This window comes from Neophocaena asiaeorientalis, unplaced genomic scaffold (genome assembly GCF_003031525.2).
Source record: "Neophocaena asiaeorientalis asiaeorientalis breed wild unplaced genomic scaffold, Neophocaena_asiaeorientalis_V1.1 scaffold524, whole genome shotgun sequence".
NCBI classification, from domain to species: Eukaryota; Metazoa; Chordata; class Mammalia; order Artiodactyla; family Phocoenidae; genus Neophocaena; species Neophocaena asiaeorientalis.
In genome coordinates this window covers 190427-207815 of record NW_020172144.1, presented here as the reverse complement: position 1 = coordinate 207815, position 17389 = coordinate 190427, and the positions used below count along the sequence as shown (strand labels likewise).

The 17389-nt window shown below is 43.5% G+C and overlaps 1 protein-coding gene across 1 annotated transcript in view; it reads right to left on the bottom strand.

The window, feature by feature from the left end:
* Positions 1–8736, bottom strand: part of LOC112405728 (histone-lysine N-methyltransferase SMYD3) — a 152921-nt gene extending 144185 nt beyond the window's left edge. Inside the window, exons 1-3 of the mRNA XM_024754253.1 lie at positions 8672–8736; positions 7034–7136; positions 463–573 (exon numbers count right to left, since the gene is read on the bottom strand). Of these exons, the coding sequence (XP_024610021.1) occupies positions 463–573; positions 7034–7136; positions 8672–8703 (246 nt within the window). The 5' untranslated portion in view covers positions 8704–8736. The remainder of the gene's footprint in view (positions 1–462; positions 574–7033; positions 7137–8671) is intronic.
* Positions 8737–17389: the final 8653 nt, after the last annotated feature.

Here is a 17389-nt window from a genome sequence, read left to right as displayed (position 1 = left end):
GGCCTCTCCCTGCTGTGGCCTCTCCCGTTGCGGGGCACAGGCTCCGGACGCGCAGGCTCAGCGGCCATGTCTCACGGGCCCAGCTGCTCTGCGGCATGTGGGATCCTCCCGGACCGGAGCACGAACCCGCATCCCCTGCATCGGCAGGCGGACTCTCAACCGCTGCACCACCAGGGAAGCCCACTCACTGTCCTTTTAATTACGTGTTTTACACCTACATTCCCTCTAGACTCTAAACTCCATGGATCCTTACCTGAGATTAAACCTCTTACTGCCTGGTGGGTGATAAGAGTTCCAGGAAATAAAACATATGCAGCACAATGTATTCTTTTATTTACCTTTGTTTCCTACTATGCACTGAGGGTCATTTACTTCTGGATTAATGAAATAAAAGCAGAGTTCTCTGAAAAACCACGCAGACATTGCCCAGGAGGTGTTCCAAGCTGGTTCCATACAACATACCTTGTCCTGGGTTTGACATCGCAAACAGTCACAGTCAAAGCAGTATTGGTCCCTCAGCTGCTTCCGGCGCTCCTCGCTGGTCATCAGCATATCCAGGTAGCAGATGGTGAGCTGCGGAGGCCAGAGAGGGAGGGGTCACACGGCTGCTGCGATCATTTTCTTTAACCAATGGCTATTATTGTGAATCATTAAAGTAAAACACGTTTTTATTGCACACCAAAAAGTGTAAGTAAGAGAGAAGATACAACTTATGGTCTCTCCACCCAAATAATCACATGTAAAATTGTTAATGCATTACCTTCCAGTCTTTGTTATGTGGTGAGCACACATGTATCATATATTTATTTTAAAGAATTGGGCTCATTAACTCTATATGCTTTTGCACCTTATCTTTTATTCACCAAACAGTAAAATATCAAGAGCTGTTATATGTTTGATATTACTAAGTTTTGGTAATAAATTTTGTAACCACTGGCAATCAGAGAAGCCAAATTTATCCTGGCAATCAAATGGGTGGCAGATTATGTAGCCAGATTGCTCTTAAATCCTAATCAATTCTAAAGCTGCTTCATGGAATTTAGGGTCAACCAGATTTGGAATCTTGGAACTTAGGAGACAGTTCCCTTACTTGTGAGGCTTTTATTTATTTATTTTTACGATACATTTATTTATTTATTTTTGTCTCAAGCCCACGCTAAGCAATAGTCTGTAACAACTGGGTTCCTGCCGCTGAGACCACAGCCACTTTTTAATTCCCTAAATCTTTCTTTTGCCTCATGATCTGAAGCTCGAGCTGCCTCTGAGGTACAAAGGGCCACCGTATCAGGCAAGTTCCTCTTAAGTTCCAAATAACCGATTTCTAAGCGCCCTTTTTGAAACAGCCTGTTAGGAAGTTTGGGGCAACATACACATTCATCTTGAATCATCAGGCTCTCAGGGGCCCAGTTTCCTTATATGAGGTGAGACGGTAAAATGCACTGATCTCTGTGTTCCCTTTTGGGTTAACTCTAGGACCCTAATTCTCAATCCAGCCCAATGGCTCTCAGTCATCAGCCCCAGCTATCGGGTCAGATTAATCGGTAGTACTTACCGGGTGATTACAATGGGCCCAGTGTGAAGCCAACAAATCCAGGGCCTGTCACACCAGAGAAATATGCTTGACAAACCTAAGAGTTTATTACAAGGGCCAAAACTCATGAGTGATCATGCCAGGCAGTGAATGGGCAACAGGAGACTAGCTATTTCACTTAATCCCAAAAAGAGACTCCTACGGCTCCCTCAGCGTTCTGTGACTGCCTGGAACCATGACCTGGACTGTGCAATGGCTTTCTAACTGGCCTCCCTGCTGCCGTCAGTCTACATTGCATCTTCTAGGCTGCTTTAAGAGAGATCTTCCTAAAGCTCATATTTGATCATGTCATTTCTCTATGCAAAGAGTTCTGATGGCTTCTCCCTGCCTATAGGATAAGGATACACAAGGCTTCCCCAGAAGATTTTCTGTCTGCCTTTCTAGACTCCGCATCTCTCCCTACACCCTACCACCTGTCACCATTATGTACAATGCTACCCGCTGAAACGATGCACGCCACGCAACGTGTATGGTGTTGGCCTTTACCAGCCAACGCCCTTTCCTCCACTCTCAGCTTATTCAGAATTCTCTCCTCCTTCAGGCTTGACTCAAATACGCCTCCTCCAATGAAGAATGTCCAGTTCCTCCCATGCCTCTTTCACGCCATTGAAGTCTGCAAAAATACACTGTATCAAAGCTGAAGATCTCAATGGCAAAAACATTTTATTCATATTTTTGGGGGGAAAAAAAAGCCGGATTACTAACTAGTAATGACAGCTAAATCATTTTATCAACCAAAGATAAAAACCTTTATTAAAGACTCGTTGACTCACTAGTTTTAAGGGAGAATCTGCTCACTAAATGTAGGGCTCATTTAGTGGGAACATATATATGAAACTTTGCCATTGATCAGTGGATGTTTTAATGGCAAAGAACAAAACTGCATTAAAATATTAATGCTACTGACCGTTGCTTTGCCATTATAGTGCAGCTCTTATGGAAAATGCAGTAAATCAATTCCAACATTAGAGTAATATCATGCAAGGTATTTGCTGGATATTGAATTTGTTGCTTACTTGAAAATTTCAAGGCGAAGTGAACCCCTTTTCCCTGAAGCTCATCTTCTCATTATGTACTTTGGAGTGGATAATAAGATCAAATTAAAATTAGACTTGGTCTTCATTTCTCGAATTACATTGTCACAATTATAAATTTTTCTAATACTGGCTCTCAATTGAAAATAGATTTTGAAAAATCCTCCCTGTCTTTAAAGTCAAACCTGAGTGCTATTCATGTCTCTTCTCTTTGTCACACCCTCAGAGCCAGTCAATTTTCAAATTCTGCTAATTCTAGCTTATAGATATATTCTTCAGATGCCCCATCACAAGCCACCACCTGAATCTCCCGTCTTCAGGCTGCCACTGTCACCTCTTGCCTGGATTACACATATTCTCCCAATCTTGCCTACACACGGAAAAACTCATCATGCCGTTCCTTTGCTTAAACTCTTCAGTGATGCCCCATTTCCTGTCCCCCTCCCTTCCAACAAATATTTAATGAGTGCATCCTATATACCAGGCACTGTTACAGACCCTTCAGGTGAACTGAGATCCTCAATAAGGTCCCCATGGGTTGCTTGGTCTGGTCCCTGCATATTCCCTCATCCGCTGGTCACAACTGAATTTGTCAGTCTATTGATGTGAACAGCTTCCTGTTCCTTGAATTCACCATTCTGTCCCTGGCCCCTGTGTCTTTTTTTTTTTTTTTTTTTTTTTTTGCGGTACGCGGGCCTCTCACTGCTGTGGCCTCTCCCACTGCGGAGCACAGGCTCCGGACGCGCAGGCTCAGCGGCCATGGCTCGTGGACCCAGCCACTCCACGGCATGTGGGATCCTCCCGGACCGGGGCACGAACCCGTGTCCCCTGCATCGGCAGGCGGACTCTCAACCACTGCGCCACCAGGGAAGCCCCGCCCCTGTGTCTTTGTCTAGAATGCCTGCCCCTGTCTTAGCCAACTTTAACTCGCTGGATCCTTTAAAAGTCTAGGAGTCACTTCTCTGGAAGCCTTCCTTATCCTCTCCCACCACCCCTGATCCTTACCACCACTCGAGTGTCCCTGCTCTGAACTTCTAGAAAGCCCTGTGCCCATTTACACTATTTTAGTTTTCATATTCTATTATTGTGTTCTGTTCTGTGTCAGTTTCCTCAATTACACCTTGAATTCCTGAAGGCAAGGTGAGGTCTTACTCATCTTTGTATTACCAACGGCCACCGCAGTACATGATACCAGTAAGCATGCAGTGAATTTGTTAAATGACTTAGCAGATAGAGATGGCTGGGAGAAGACAAAGACCGTTATGATCCCAAAACATTTTAGACGAAAACTGATACTTGGGGTTACTGATATGCTCAATCTGTGCAAATCACATTTCTCTCAATTGCTGTGGTTCCAGAAAACACCGGCATCCAATGGCATTATTTGTAACAGCTACAATCTCTTCTAGCCAGGAAAAACGAGGAAGCCTGGACTGTCCAGCTTTCTTCCATGATCCACATTCTTGAAGACTGTCAGGTGATAACATGTGTTTCGTAGCTTAACAAAACCCAGAAGAGACAGCCATCGGCAACCCAGCATGTGAGCCACGACTTAAACTATAATACACACATCTCTTGGTAGGAGGTACTGAATGAGAGACAAAACCCCCCACAAACAAACAAACAAACAAACAGAACAAAAAACAGCCCTCACCCCCTGCTAGACACAAAACAGTCCCAGAACTCAACATCACAGTGAAAATCCTTAAACAGCAAAGTGTTATAAGTGGTGCTGGTATGAAGGGAAGTGGTCCAAAAAGTCCAAAGGATGACTTTATGTGGAGAGAAACAAAGGTAAGAAATTTCTGTTATGGTGGAACCCTGTGTAATTTTCCAGATCTCCTTGTCTGAGGTTTGAAATGTTCTCATCTCAAACTGGCAATGCGTTGGCTTTCGTGTTACTTTCTTTCCGGGGCCCATGGGACACACCTGAGGATTGGTGGTAGCTTCAAAATGGGTCTAAGGTTCTATCCCACCTCTGGTTTTGTGTCCAGCAAACCTCATTCATTCACTCAACAAATACAGACTGAGGAGTTTCTATATTACAGGCGCTATCCAGTCTTCTCTGGTGCAGCCTACATTCTGGTACTTCCATCCCAAATAGCACATTTTAAAACTGGGGGCGCCCAAATGAGCAATAAAGCCAAAATGCAAAATTGATGCTATAATACAAAATTTCTACATTTCCTTCTTTATCCAATTTCACAAAAGCCAGTACTTGCACAGTAAAAAGGAATTGTCCCTCTTAATTAACCTCAAAATATCCTTTCTCCCTCTCCACTACCTCTACCACAGGAGGCCGGTTTTAAGTGTGCAGGATGTATTTTCAGTACTGGGGTGGCTACAAGTGTGAAGTGAGCAGGGACTAGACACGGGAGTTCCTCACTGATGCAACAGTCGTACACAGCAAACAGCTGTCCCATCTGGGATGCCAACAGCGCCCTCAGTGAGAAACACTGCTGGTCTTTACACCACGTATGCTCGATTTAACAGAAAGTCAACCCAACGAAGTGTTACTGAATGCCTCCTGGGCTGTAAGGCAAAGTGCTAGGTGCTAAAGGAGACACAGTAAGACACGACTGCCTGTCTTCATGAAGCTCACAGCTGAGTGGAGAAGTCACCAAAAGAGCCGGAATAAGTGCCAAAGAAATATTAATAACCGCTGTAAGAGAGAGCTCAGAAGAAAAGATCTTTTAATTTGAGAAAGCAGGAAACGCTTTATAGAAGACATGATGTTTGAGAGGGCCTTGAGGGGTGGATAATGTTAAGACAGGTAGAAACGGTGGGCAGACAGAAGGGGAGCAACTGAGCAGAGAAAACGTCATGCACCAAGACATGTATAATGGTACGGAAAGAAATTTATTTTCTGAACAAGCTGGTATAAAAAGGACTTATGGGGAGAATCCTCTCTTTGCTGAGAAGCCGCTTTGATAAGGACCATAGGGAAAGATATCTGAGTCTGCAAGGCCTGGTGCTGAGCACAACATTGTGTGTCAGGCAAGAGGAAGGATTTGCTTGTTGCTCCAGAGATGGAAAGAGAAGGACATGAAATAAGCACCAAAAGACAGTGTTTTTTCAACTAAATGAAAAACAACCCAGGAGAAGAACTGGCAGCCAAGCCTAGGAAAAAAGATATAAAGAGATTTCTTTGTTGTTTCTGAAAAGTCCAACTGTTTCCAATAGTTTTTCTGTTTGCTTGTCAAGTTACCTTTTCTTTTTAAATTTAGTAGAACACCACCACCACCATCATTATCAAAAGGCAGCCATCCCTCAGCTCCCAAACTAACGTTGAAATTGGATAGTGGTCCCCCCTTCTTACCTGCCTTGAAGTCACGTCGGACCCAAGGAAAAAAATCTAAATTCTATATACTGTTGACAGGTATCCCAGTGTACCGACTACACTGATCCTAAAAATTGGAAATTCAGTAAGTGGCTGTATAAGAGACAGCTTATTCAGTTGAAAATCAGTTTGGACCGAGTCTTATCAAAGCCAAATCCCTGTCTACATAAAATATGGTACCTCTGAGTTTAGGTTTTATTGGCTGAGTGCTGCATGAGTGCAATAAAAGCTTATGATGGTCTGTTTTCCTTGCAATAAATATCCACTTTAGCAAATTGGAAGGTAGAAGGAAACTGGGTTCTAAAAAGCGTAAATATCTATAACCCAGAATTCTGGGTAGTAATTGTGTAAACCCTGTCAGGATAGGGTTCAGCAGCCCTGGAGCAGCCCACCTGCAGCTGCCTTGCGAGACCTCGGACTTCTGAGAAGGCTCCTCTCATCAAAAGAGGTTGGCTGGGCAGCCTGCAAAACTGGAAGGGTCAAGGCCAGTTCATTGCTGGAGGTCATACTTCCTGTCCCCTACTCCCTTCACATCTTTGCGTGGACAGTTACCCAGAGATGCTGACGTTGATAGGTTTGTAAAGGTCCAACGACAACCTGAAAGAGTAAAACTCGTTTGCTTTCTTAACACGAAGGTAAAAACGAGTCACCTCTGAAATGCAATTAGGGACCTTGGGAATCAGTAAGCCCTTGGGATCTCATTCACAAGCTGGGCTGCCCTCCCTGCCTATGGAAAGATGACCGCTTGCAGAGATGCGAGGGGCCGCTGAACTGTCATACGCACAAAGCACACACTCTGTCACACACACACCCCCACCCCCACACACACACAAAAGGAACTGTCATCATCCAGAAAAATGGTGATTATAAAAAACACGCCAGCTCATCTATAATCTGGGAGAGGTGATGGATAAATGAGTCGCTGGGTAGAGGTGTTATACATCTTCTCCTTGGCAGAAGGACAATGAAAAGCTGCCCCTCAGACACAACTGGCTTTAGGGCAGGGCCTTGCTGAGAGGGTCTTTGATGGAAAAGGAGGCCAGCCAGGGGGAAACACGGGTTCCTTACCTCCTCTCCGGCCTCAATGTCTCGGACTGCACGCAGCAAGAGGTGGGGTCCGTTGAACACAATTGAACAGTTGGGGTCACAGCTGTGATTGAGCAAAGACATACTGCAGGAAAGAAAAAAAAGGAGAGACCATCGTGGCCCAGTAGATAGAGTCAAATATCTAAATATAACGACTATTGTGGGCAAAAGACACTTTAGCTTAGGGGCTAGGGGACAGGTAAGGTTGACAGTGTACCAGGGATTGAGTGCTCTGGGGCCTCTAGCCCACTTCCTGTGAAATGAAACGCTCCCCAAGACGGAGCTCATTAGGGAAGTTTGTTAATAAAAACATTCTGAGTCCTTCTGGGGGATGGGTGAGGGGAGGTAGTTGTCTCATTATACCAGCCAGTAAGGCAACCCAACATGAAGATGGGAAAAAAAAACTGACCTGCAAAAGAATAATTTCTGAGATAATGGGATACGGCAGTTAAAACCTCAGCCAAGACACCACTGAGCTTCCCACACAGGACTGCATTTGTCAAGCTCCTTTGGAGGAACTGCCACCTTCACGAGAACATGCACAACTACACCGAAGAATAATTAGGAGTACCTCCTCTGCAACAGAATGCTAGGTTTATCTCGCTAACAAGACCCTCATGCATTCTGGGCCATGGCCAAGTCATTTTATTACCTTGGAGGCACATTTTTTTTTTCCATCTGGGGAGGGAATGGATTTAAGCTGCCACCACATTTACAGATAGAAATAACTGTAAGTAAGCATCACTATGTAGAAACAACTTGCTTAGCACTTGAGTATGTTTATCAAATTTAACCATCACTGTAATATCCTGAGGGTCATTTACTGATGAGGAAACTGACACATGGAAGTTAAATGACTTCCCCAAGGACACACAACTAGTAAATGGTGACTGAATTTGAACCAGGTGGTCTGAACTCAGAGCCCATGCTCTCAACGAGTCTATGTTACTGCTTTTTGAGGACCCACACCATAGCCATGTACTTGGTAACACGTGAGAAATAAGAAGCTGAATTCTCAGATTCACAGTTAATTATAAGAAAGACCCTATTTGTATTAGGACCCTAACAGCATGAAAACAAAATGAAACTAGGAGTGACCCTGGAGTGCTTGTGGAAGGACAGTCTAGTAGCTCAGTGATTCAGATCACCTCAGAGATAGCTGGAGAGAACGCTTCAGAAGGCCAGAGCCTGAAAGTGTTCTCGCCTCCTGGAGCACCGGGGCTCAGAGTATGCTAAGCCGAAAGACCAAATGAACCCGACTGGTGCAGTACGGCAAGTCTGGTGAAACGATCATGTGCACCAGCCCAGAAGGGTGGGGGAATAACAAAATCTCAGCCTGATGGTTTATTAGCACCCACAATCCCCAACTTTTTACCCCAAAGTTCCTGAGAACAAGAATTTGGGTCTTTGTTAACACCATAGCATATAATGTGGGGATATAAAACTTTTTTTTTTTTTAAACTTCACATTTTCCATTTTCTTGTAACTTATCATTACGTTTCAAGAGTGGCTCTTGAAGCAGCTGCTTGTAACAGCCTTTCTAACTACTTTTAAAAGGCTGGGGAGGTGGGTGGGAATTAAAGTTGCTTCTTCCAGTAAATGAAATGCCATCCACCATACCTAGGATACAGGCCAACACCAACTTCCTGCATCTCTGCATTACAGATGGTGAAAGAGTTGCAGATCACCTGTAAAAACAAGGGGGAGACAGGATTACCAGTCACCTAAGAAACTTCATAGGCAAGAGAACAAAAATTTTCAAAATAAAATGTAGGATCCTTGGGACTTCCCTGGTGGCGCAGTGGTTAAGAATCTGCCTGCCAATGCAGGGGACACAGGTTGGAGCCTTTGTCCAGGAAGATCCCACATGCCGTGGAGCAACTAAGCCCGTGAGCCACAACTACTGAGCCTGCGCTCCAGAGCCCACGAGCCACGACTACTGAAGCCCATGTGCCCTAGAGCCCATGCTCTGCAACTAGAGAAGCCACCGCGATGAGAAGCTCGTGCACCACAACGAAGAGTAGCCCCTGCTCACCGCAACTAGAGGAAGCCTGCGTGCAGCAATGAAGACCCAACGCAGCCATAAATAAGTAAATAATAGGAATGGAGCAGGAAAGAGAAAGAGAAATTTTGAAGAATATGTGTCATGTGTTAGATTTACTTCTCTTCATTATTTTATTTATTTTTGGCTGCGTTGGGTTTTCATTGCTGTGTGCAGGCTTTCTCTAGTTGCAGCGAGTGGGGGCTACTCTTCATTGCGGTGCACCAGCTTCTCTTGCGGTGGCTTCTCTTGTTGTGGAGTGTGGCTTCAGTAGTTGTGGCTCGTGGGCTCTAGAGCACAGGCTCAGTAGTTGTGGTGCACGGGCTTAGCTGCTCTGCAGCATGTGGGATCTTCCTGGATCAGGGCTCGGACCTGTGTCCCCTGCATTGGCAGGCGGTTTCTTAACCATTGCACCAGCAGGGAAGTCCCTGCAGTGTGTTATTTGAAATGTGCTTGCACCCAGTTACCCCAAACCTTCTCTCTTACCTTGTCACTTAGAAACAGAACATGAAAATTATAAAATCTAATCTGACTGGATTTTAAAAAGTAAATGATAGTAATGGTAAACATCAGGCCATGAAACCATGATGCTGTCTAAGGCCAAACCAAAAACATTCATTTAAAAATCTATGTGTTGGGCTTCCCTGGTGGCGCAGTGGTGGGGAGTCCGCCTGCCGATGCAGGGGACACGGGTTCGTGCCCCGGTCCGGGAAGATCCCACATGCCGCGGAGCGGCTGGGCCCGTGAGCCATGGCCGCTGAGCCTGCGCGTCCAGAGCCTGTGCTCCGCAACGGGAGAGGCCACAACAGTGAGAGGCCCGCGTACCGCTAAATAAATAAATCTGTGTGTTGATAAATAATGCTATTTTTTTTGGGGGGGGGTACAAAACTAATTTAAAGCAAATTAAACTATGTATATCACTTGTTAAATGGACAAATTAAAATTCTGTCCTTATATGAATATTATTGATTTTGCAAATGTATTTTACTGTACAAGCTAGGTAATAAATAAAATAATCTTACTTAGGGAAACTACTTTATCACATCCCATATCACAATATACTTGGACATGTGTCCTTCTAGACCTTGGTACATTCAAGTACTGTTTCCACAACTTTAAAAGTGTCTGTCACGTTTCAAGCTGTGGTCACAAATAGTGTACACTCGACATATAGAATACTCAGCATTGACTTGCCAAGGCTGAAATCAACATCAAGGCCAATGTCGTAACTGAGGGAACAGCAATCATAAAATTGTGCTTCCTATTTTACATGTTTTCCAAGGTCAAACTCCCAAATGTTAGCAAATGAGGATTCACAGAATGAAGCCCCTTTAGATAAAATGTTTGCTTTCTAAAATCCACCCATATTTTCATTTTTCTAAGGGCTTTACTCACAGCAGAACTTATTATGTCTTCAACAGTTGTCCTTGATAATCGAAAGCAAAACAGGAATGATATTCACAAATTTGCCCACTGTTATTTCCCTGAGGATATTACCTAGCATTTCACCTCCTTATAAGTCATCTGATGAAAAAAGCACTTACTATAGATGTCTGTCAAGTATGTATAAAAATATAAAGCCCTGGAACATGATTTCCATTGTTTAACTTCCCTCCCACATTCTGAGGCTCAGAACTACTATGATATTCTTAAATTATTGGAGAAGATTGTTGTAGGTTTCCATAGCTCTGACATAAGAGTCTTTTCTGTTAAAAATTTCATTTAGTCATGCTCTTATCCAAAAAGTTTATAATCACAATGAATTCAACTTTTTTCCACAGAGCACACTTAAAGATTCTTTTGTTCAACTCGAATTTCTAAAAATGTTCTCTTACATGATAATCTAGTTTCACCATTCTCTTTCCATGTAATTGGAGCAAAAATCTACCCGTGGGCAGTGCCAGTATTCCTCACTGTAATTTTTCTGAGTTTCAGTACTAAATTCCTAAATGAAACATGCTAGGTGGTATCACCTGACTGAGGGTGAACTGAATATAGCAGAGCATGCCTCAAATCAAGTTCATTGATTTTCCATCAAGTTAACGGAGAAAAGAAAACTGCAGAAAAATATTCCACGTGAAAGATAATACCGAACACTAACCCACTGCTTAATGTAACCCCCAAACGAAAGATAAATTCAAGTGTGAGCTGAGGTTATGCTCACTATGTAGAAATTAAGGTGAATATTCTTTCCAGGAGAAAATCTGGCAGGCGAGGGTTTGTCATACTGATCATACTTGACATCTCAGGGACTGAAACCCCAGAAGCATATATTTCACATTAGAGCACATGAAGTGTGCATGACTCATCTGCAAGCTGCACGGGCCTGCACCAGGGTGTTTTCGGGACTAGTGCCTGGAGCCGTTTCTGGCAAGCAGTGGCCACAGATGAGGCAGCATCTCAGTGGGTCAATCCTTCTGTGGCTTCCCAAGCCTACCCAATCCCTGGACACTGCCCAATGACCCACGTGAGCGGAAGCCAGGAAAGAAAGGACACCAGACTAGAGAGACACAACTCTAGTTACCTAGTCCAGAGGATGCAAGAAATTAAACTCTGAGGTTAGACAGTCCCTCTTGTGATCTCTCAAGGCGTGCTCCTTTATTTTCAGAAATATAGAAGCAAGTAAAAGAGAAAATAAACCATGGATTCATTCCCACCCGCACCCCAACCCTTTCTCTAAGAGGTAATCAGCCCTTCCCCGCTTCCACCAGCCACTCTTACAGACAGACAGATACACAACAGATGGGTGAGACTTCAATGTAAGGACACGATGTGATTATTTGTCCTTTCTTCTGGTACCATATTAAATTAAACAGCATAATGAATACATAAATGGTACTCTTCCCAGCCTCTCTCCTGACCAGGCGCCTGAGTTGGTGATGATAAAACACCGGCACGCACCCTGCACCACTTCAGTAGTGCCCTACAGAGATGCGTAAGGGAAGACCCCTTGTCCCATTCAGAGTTCATCAGAATGTGAAGAGGAGGGGATTTGAAAGGCAGATTAAATACATCTTTTCTTCTATAACGTGTATTGCTGAAAGTAAAGTCTGATAGACTCTTCTTGGCTAGTTACTGGGACTCCTAGTAGGAAAGCAAAATAGAAGCATGAGCTTTAAAAAGATAGACAAGCCCCGGGCGAGGGAGAGAGGCTGACTGCTGGGCTTGGATCTGGTCCTGATCAAATCTTCCAGTCTCTTCCCGGCCTCTTCTGAAAAGTCTTCTCTCCTGGGAGGCCTCCGGTCTCACCCGGCTGGGGAGGGAGACCCCTCGGCCTTTGTTCCTGCATGCTGTCCACATACTCACTCCCACACTCGGTACAGGATAGTACAGCTATTTCTGTATACTTGACTTCCAAGAGAGTAGAACTTCTACATTATTCTTTTTTTCCTCCTGGCTCAGACATGTCTGTTTAATATTAGTGACTTTGTTAGCCTCTGTGACTTCTATATAGAATTGTTAATAAAGCAAGGCAGAACTTCCCAGGTGGTGCGGTGGTTAAGAATCTGCCTGCCATTGCAGGGGACATGGGTTTGAGTCCTGGGCCGGGAAGATCCCACACGCCGTGGAGCAACTAAGCCCGTGCGCCACAACTACTGAGCCTGCGCTCTAGAGCCCACGAGCCACAACTACTGAAGCCCACGTGCCTAAAGCCCGTGCTCGGCAACAAGAGAAGCCACCACAATGAGAAGCCCACGCACCGCAACGAAGACCCAAGGCAGCCAAAAATAAATAAATAAATAAATTTATTTTAAAAATGTAAAATATAAAATTATTAAAAAATGTATAAATAAACCAAGGCAATCATCACCATACAGCCAAAAAAAAAGTTCTCTTAACACCCTCCTCTCCTTCTCACTTTTCTCTCTCTCCCCATCTCCATTCCTTCCTACAACAAAGTCATAGTTGTAGGAGGTCACAGTGACTTTCACAGACTAGGTTCTGGAACTATAAGAAGATACAAGGTCAGAACCCTGCCCTCAAGGACTCTGAGACCAGCAGGGGAGACAGCTGTATTAGTCAGTTAACAACATTCGAGCTGTACTAGTGCCCAGCAGAGGGGTCACTAGCTCAGCTGGGGCAGGTCAGTGAAGGCTCACTGAAGAGCAGATGCCAGAGGAGGTACCTGGAATCTGGAGTCACGAGTGTAACTCAAACCTCTTATTCCTTATGTGACACACTGGGAGAATATCAACTTAATTATAAACCCTAAAAATCTGGTTCCTTAGATTGAGGAAAACTGGCATAAACCTAATACCTACACAGACCCCTTTGACTTTCAAAAGTTAAAGGTGGTGACATCTGATAATAGTAGCTATTACAAAGTAAACACCAGTAAGTAAAAGGAATAGGGGTCTAGGGTTTTGACATAGATTGTAGAAAATACCCACCGCATTTCTTTCTTGGTTTAAAGAGACTCACAAACCTCTAAAATGTGTCTTCTTCTCACTCCGTGTTGTGGAGAGGAGAAAGGCACCGTGGTATTAAAGATAGTAGTACCTAAAATACCATGATTTAATTGTTTTCTCTGAAGAGCCAGGAAGGATATACTTCAATTTTAAAAAGAAAGAAAGAAAGAAAGCAAAGAAAAAGAACCAGAAAGGAGATGTAGGAAGGGCTGAACGCAGGTCAGGGTGACTCAGGAGGAGAGCGGCCTGGGTAGGGATGACCTCGACGTTTTCCTCCACCACTTGCTGAGGCTGTGTGAAAATCATACTACTGGACTCACAGTTTTCCAGCACCGAAAAGCCTTTACTAAAGCCACATGTGTAGCCTGAGAGACATCTGACATTTCTGCGGTGCCCTTTGAAGGACTTCTCATCTTATCTTGTCTACTTCTCCAGCCTCTCACCACCAAGCTATTAGTACTTTAGCTTCATTTTAAGGATGAGGAAAAGCAAGCTAAGAGAAATACATGTGCTCTTCTCTGGTACACATTCACCAGCTCTCACAAAGCAGCAGAATTTAGTTTGTCTTAGCAGAAAACTCAGGCCCGAAGGAATTGTATACAGGACAGATTGGGAGAAGGGGGTAAACGAAAGGCGAGGTCTGGAATAGTGTTGTAGCCGGGGCCTTCAGAATTAGAGATTTATTCACTCATTTATTAAGGGCCTATTATGCACCAAGGCACCGCCAGCAAGGAGCAAAAACTACCCCTTTCACCACTTTGGCCGGTGACCCAAGTGAAATAAGAATGTAAAAAATGTCACATTTCTCTCCAGTTCTGACAAAGTTTGGCCTCCCTCAGCCAAAGATTATTTTCCTGACTATTGGCCACATCTCTTTGCGAGTCACTCTGTCAAAATACAAATTGCAATGACGCAGGGCAGCACTCTGATGTGTCAGCTTAATTTAGAAACACATGAGACGGCTGGTCTTCCACGGCCCTGGGTGGCGCACTGGCCCCCCACCCTCTGATCATTCACACGGAGGATTGCTGGGGATTACTGAAGACCAGCTGGGAGACGTAAATCAAAATGGGCGGCCTTTGAAGTTTCCACTCTTCCACTGTCTGACTGCAGCCAGCCGCCCTTTCCAAATTAGCGCCACAAAGAAAGGGGTGCTCGCTCCCCAATACAGGCTGGAAAGATCAATCAGCTACAAATGAGGAAGCAGCTAAGGAAGAAGGAGAAAATGAGGCCTTGATACCTTGTCACGTGACTGTCACGGTATTTGTAGGCATTCACATAGGGAAGGATCTGAGACAGAATACGGAAAAAACTCTTCCTTCCCACATGGCCCTCCTGCCATCTTCCTCCCAAATAAGCATGATTGTGGTCTCTTGTTTCACGGATCCCTTCTGCCTTCCCACCTGATCACATTTAAAAACATAGGGAATCTGTATTTTTTACGTGGGGTGAAATGTGCTAACTTATGTGCCTGCATTTCTACACTATTGGCCCATTAGTTTAGATTAGGAAAAGCCAGAAATAAAAGACCAGAATTTACCAGAAAGCTATAAACCTGAGGAATTGTGCAGATTAAGTGAGATAATACATGCGGGCCTCCGAATGGCTCCTGGCACACGGGAAGCTTGGTAAATAGTAGCAAAATCATTATTATTGCCCAGTTCATCAACTGTAAGACAGACTCAGTAATTAGTAAGATGTGCCATTATATAATGCACCCCTAAGAAAAACCACTAACAGACTATGTCATGCTATCAGTCGTAAAACAGAGTCCAATTTCAGAGAGGTAAAACTGTGAAAAATATGAACCTTGGGATTAATGAAATACAGCATCACTATGTACAGCTCCAGGTTCCCGGAAGAATGTAAATAGAGGTCTATACAGCTGGTACTGGAGGACATACAGGATGTCTGTGTCAGCACAGCCACATCAGGCCCTGAGTTTCTGACCTCCCGGAAACCCTCCCACTAACAGACTGGGCTGCTCTGGGTTGGGTGACTCTTAGCATCACCCAAAGGCATTCACCACTGTCAGTTCATTGTTCGCCATCCTCTGAATCAGTCATCATAAAACAGACTATCATAAGTCACTCAAAACCCAAAGTACAACCCCGGTATAAAGTTACATCGCTTGAGCCAAGTCAATGGTCTTGCCAAATTTGGCTACGCTCTGGAGGTGACCTAATGCACATATGTTCCCAGTATCTTCTTTCAATACTCAGTTAAGCAGTGCAATTTTCCCTGGAATGGAATTTAAATTAGTTACTTTAAAACCCAAGTTCACATTGTCCCCCACCTACCACATAGCTCTCTCTAAATAACCAAGTGAAAGCGTTTATGAGGATACATTGGGTAGAGACACTGCAGGCGGATTTCAAAGTCACTCATCATTATCCTGACAAGTCATACAGATAGGTATTGTATGCTCCAGAATAGGTATGCTCCAGATAGGTATTGTATGCTCCGGAATCTTAGCTGGCTATTTTTTCAAGGAGAGTACTGGCCTTCAAGACAACACGTAAGGAACTGAAGAAAGACATACAAAGACGTATACAGAAACTACACAGGACCTGAAGAAAACCAGGGCGCGTTGCTTCTGCAACACCCTTGTTACCTAAATGCCAAGGAGTGGGTAATCTTCTACAGCACCAGCCAGAGTCTTTGGTGGCCAAGAGCCCACTGCATTCCTTGGTTATACAAATATCTGAGAGTAAATTGTCCACTCAATGTTCATTTTATCGCAATTTTCATATACTCTTCAGATATCTTTTTAAGAATACCTTTAGATGACCATAGACAAAACCTAACTATTAAAAATCGGAATATGCTGCCTGTGGTCTGGCCATTAAAACTCCCCACTTCCTTTGCATCGTCCTTTATAACGATCACTCTCAGAGCTGCCTCCACAAAGAAGAAACATCCGAGCTTCCTAATTTGTGAGATTCAACAGTCCACCTTCATGATCACAAAAGTGTCAAGCTTTCCTTTTCTTAAGTTATACAGATTTAATTAGATTTTTTTAAATAAAAAATAAAATTCCAAATGATTCTTTCTTTCCCTCCAGCCTATTTTGCATATTCTCTCTCCTCATTTTCCAGCAACATCTAAATGCAAAACAGAACATATTCACTAAAGGAAACAGAGTTGATAATTAAAGCAAATATAAATGAATTTACATATGTGAGGCTTCCAACTTTGAATTCAGAGACAGTGAATAGCATAACAGTCCAAATGAAAATTAATCTGAAGTTTGCAGAAAAAATTTAGTTAAATCAATGGCAGGAAAAGAAATTTGGTTTCAAAGAAAATAACACACAAACATCCCTAAGTGAAGATTATTACTGTAAAGCATATCTGAAAGGAAAAAATAAACCAAAGCATTATCAGTAAAAGAGAAGTCCAGAAAAACTGAAATGCAAGCATCATTTTAGGAAATGGAGCAAAAATGAAATAGAAAAGAAAAAGGCATGAAAAGAAGATTAAGGAAACAGTAAGTTGACAATAAACAAGTTTCAAAGACCCACAGTAAAGAGAAGTATAAGAATTACTGATTGCCAGTATGTATTTGGCTTGCCATGAAAAAAATAAAAGATTGACAAGGATAGAAAAAAGATACAATGATTTTACATGGCTGCCTGATAATAATTCAGTCCAATAAGTCAGAGAGTTTATTTTCAGAAGCAAATCAATAAAGAGGCAGCTTATAGGTAAACGGGGAGAGTATTGGGTGATGGGCACCACTGTTCCCACTGTTCTACTGAGCAGATTGTGATACAGGCTCCCCAGATGCTCCTGTAATGACTAAAGAAAGGCGTCCCTCCCAGCTTCCACCATGGCTAGCATTCTGTGCAAAAGAAACACTGAAAGTCAACATGCTCTAATGATATG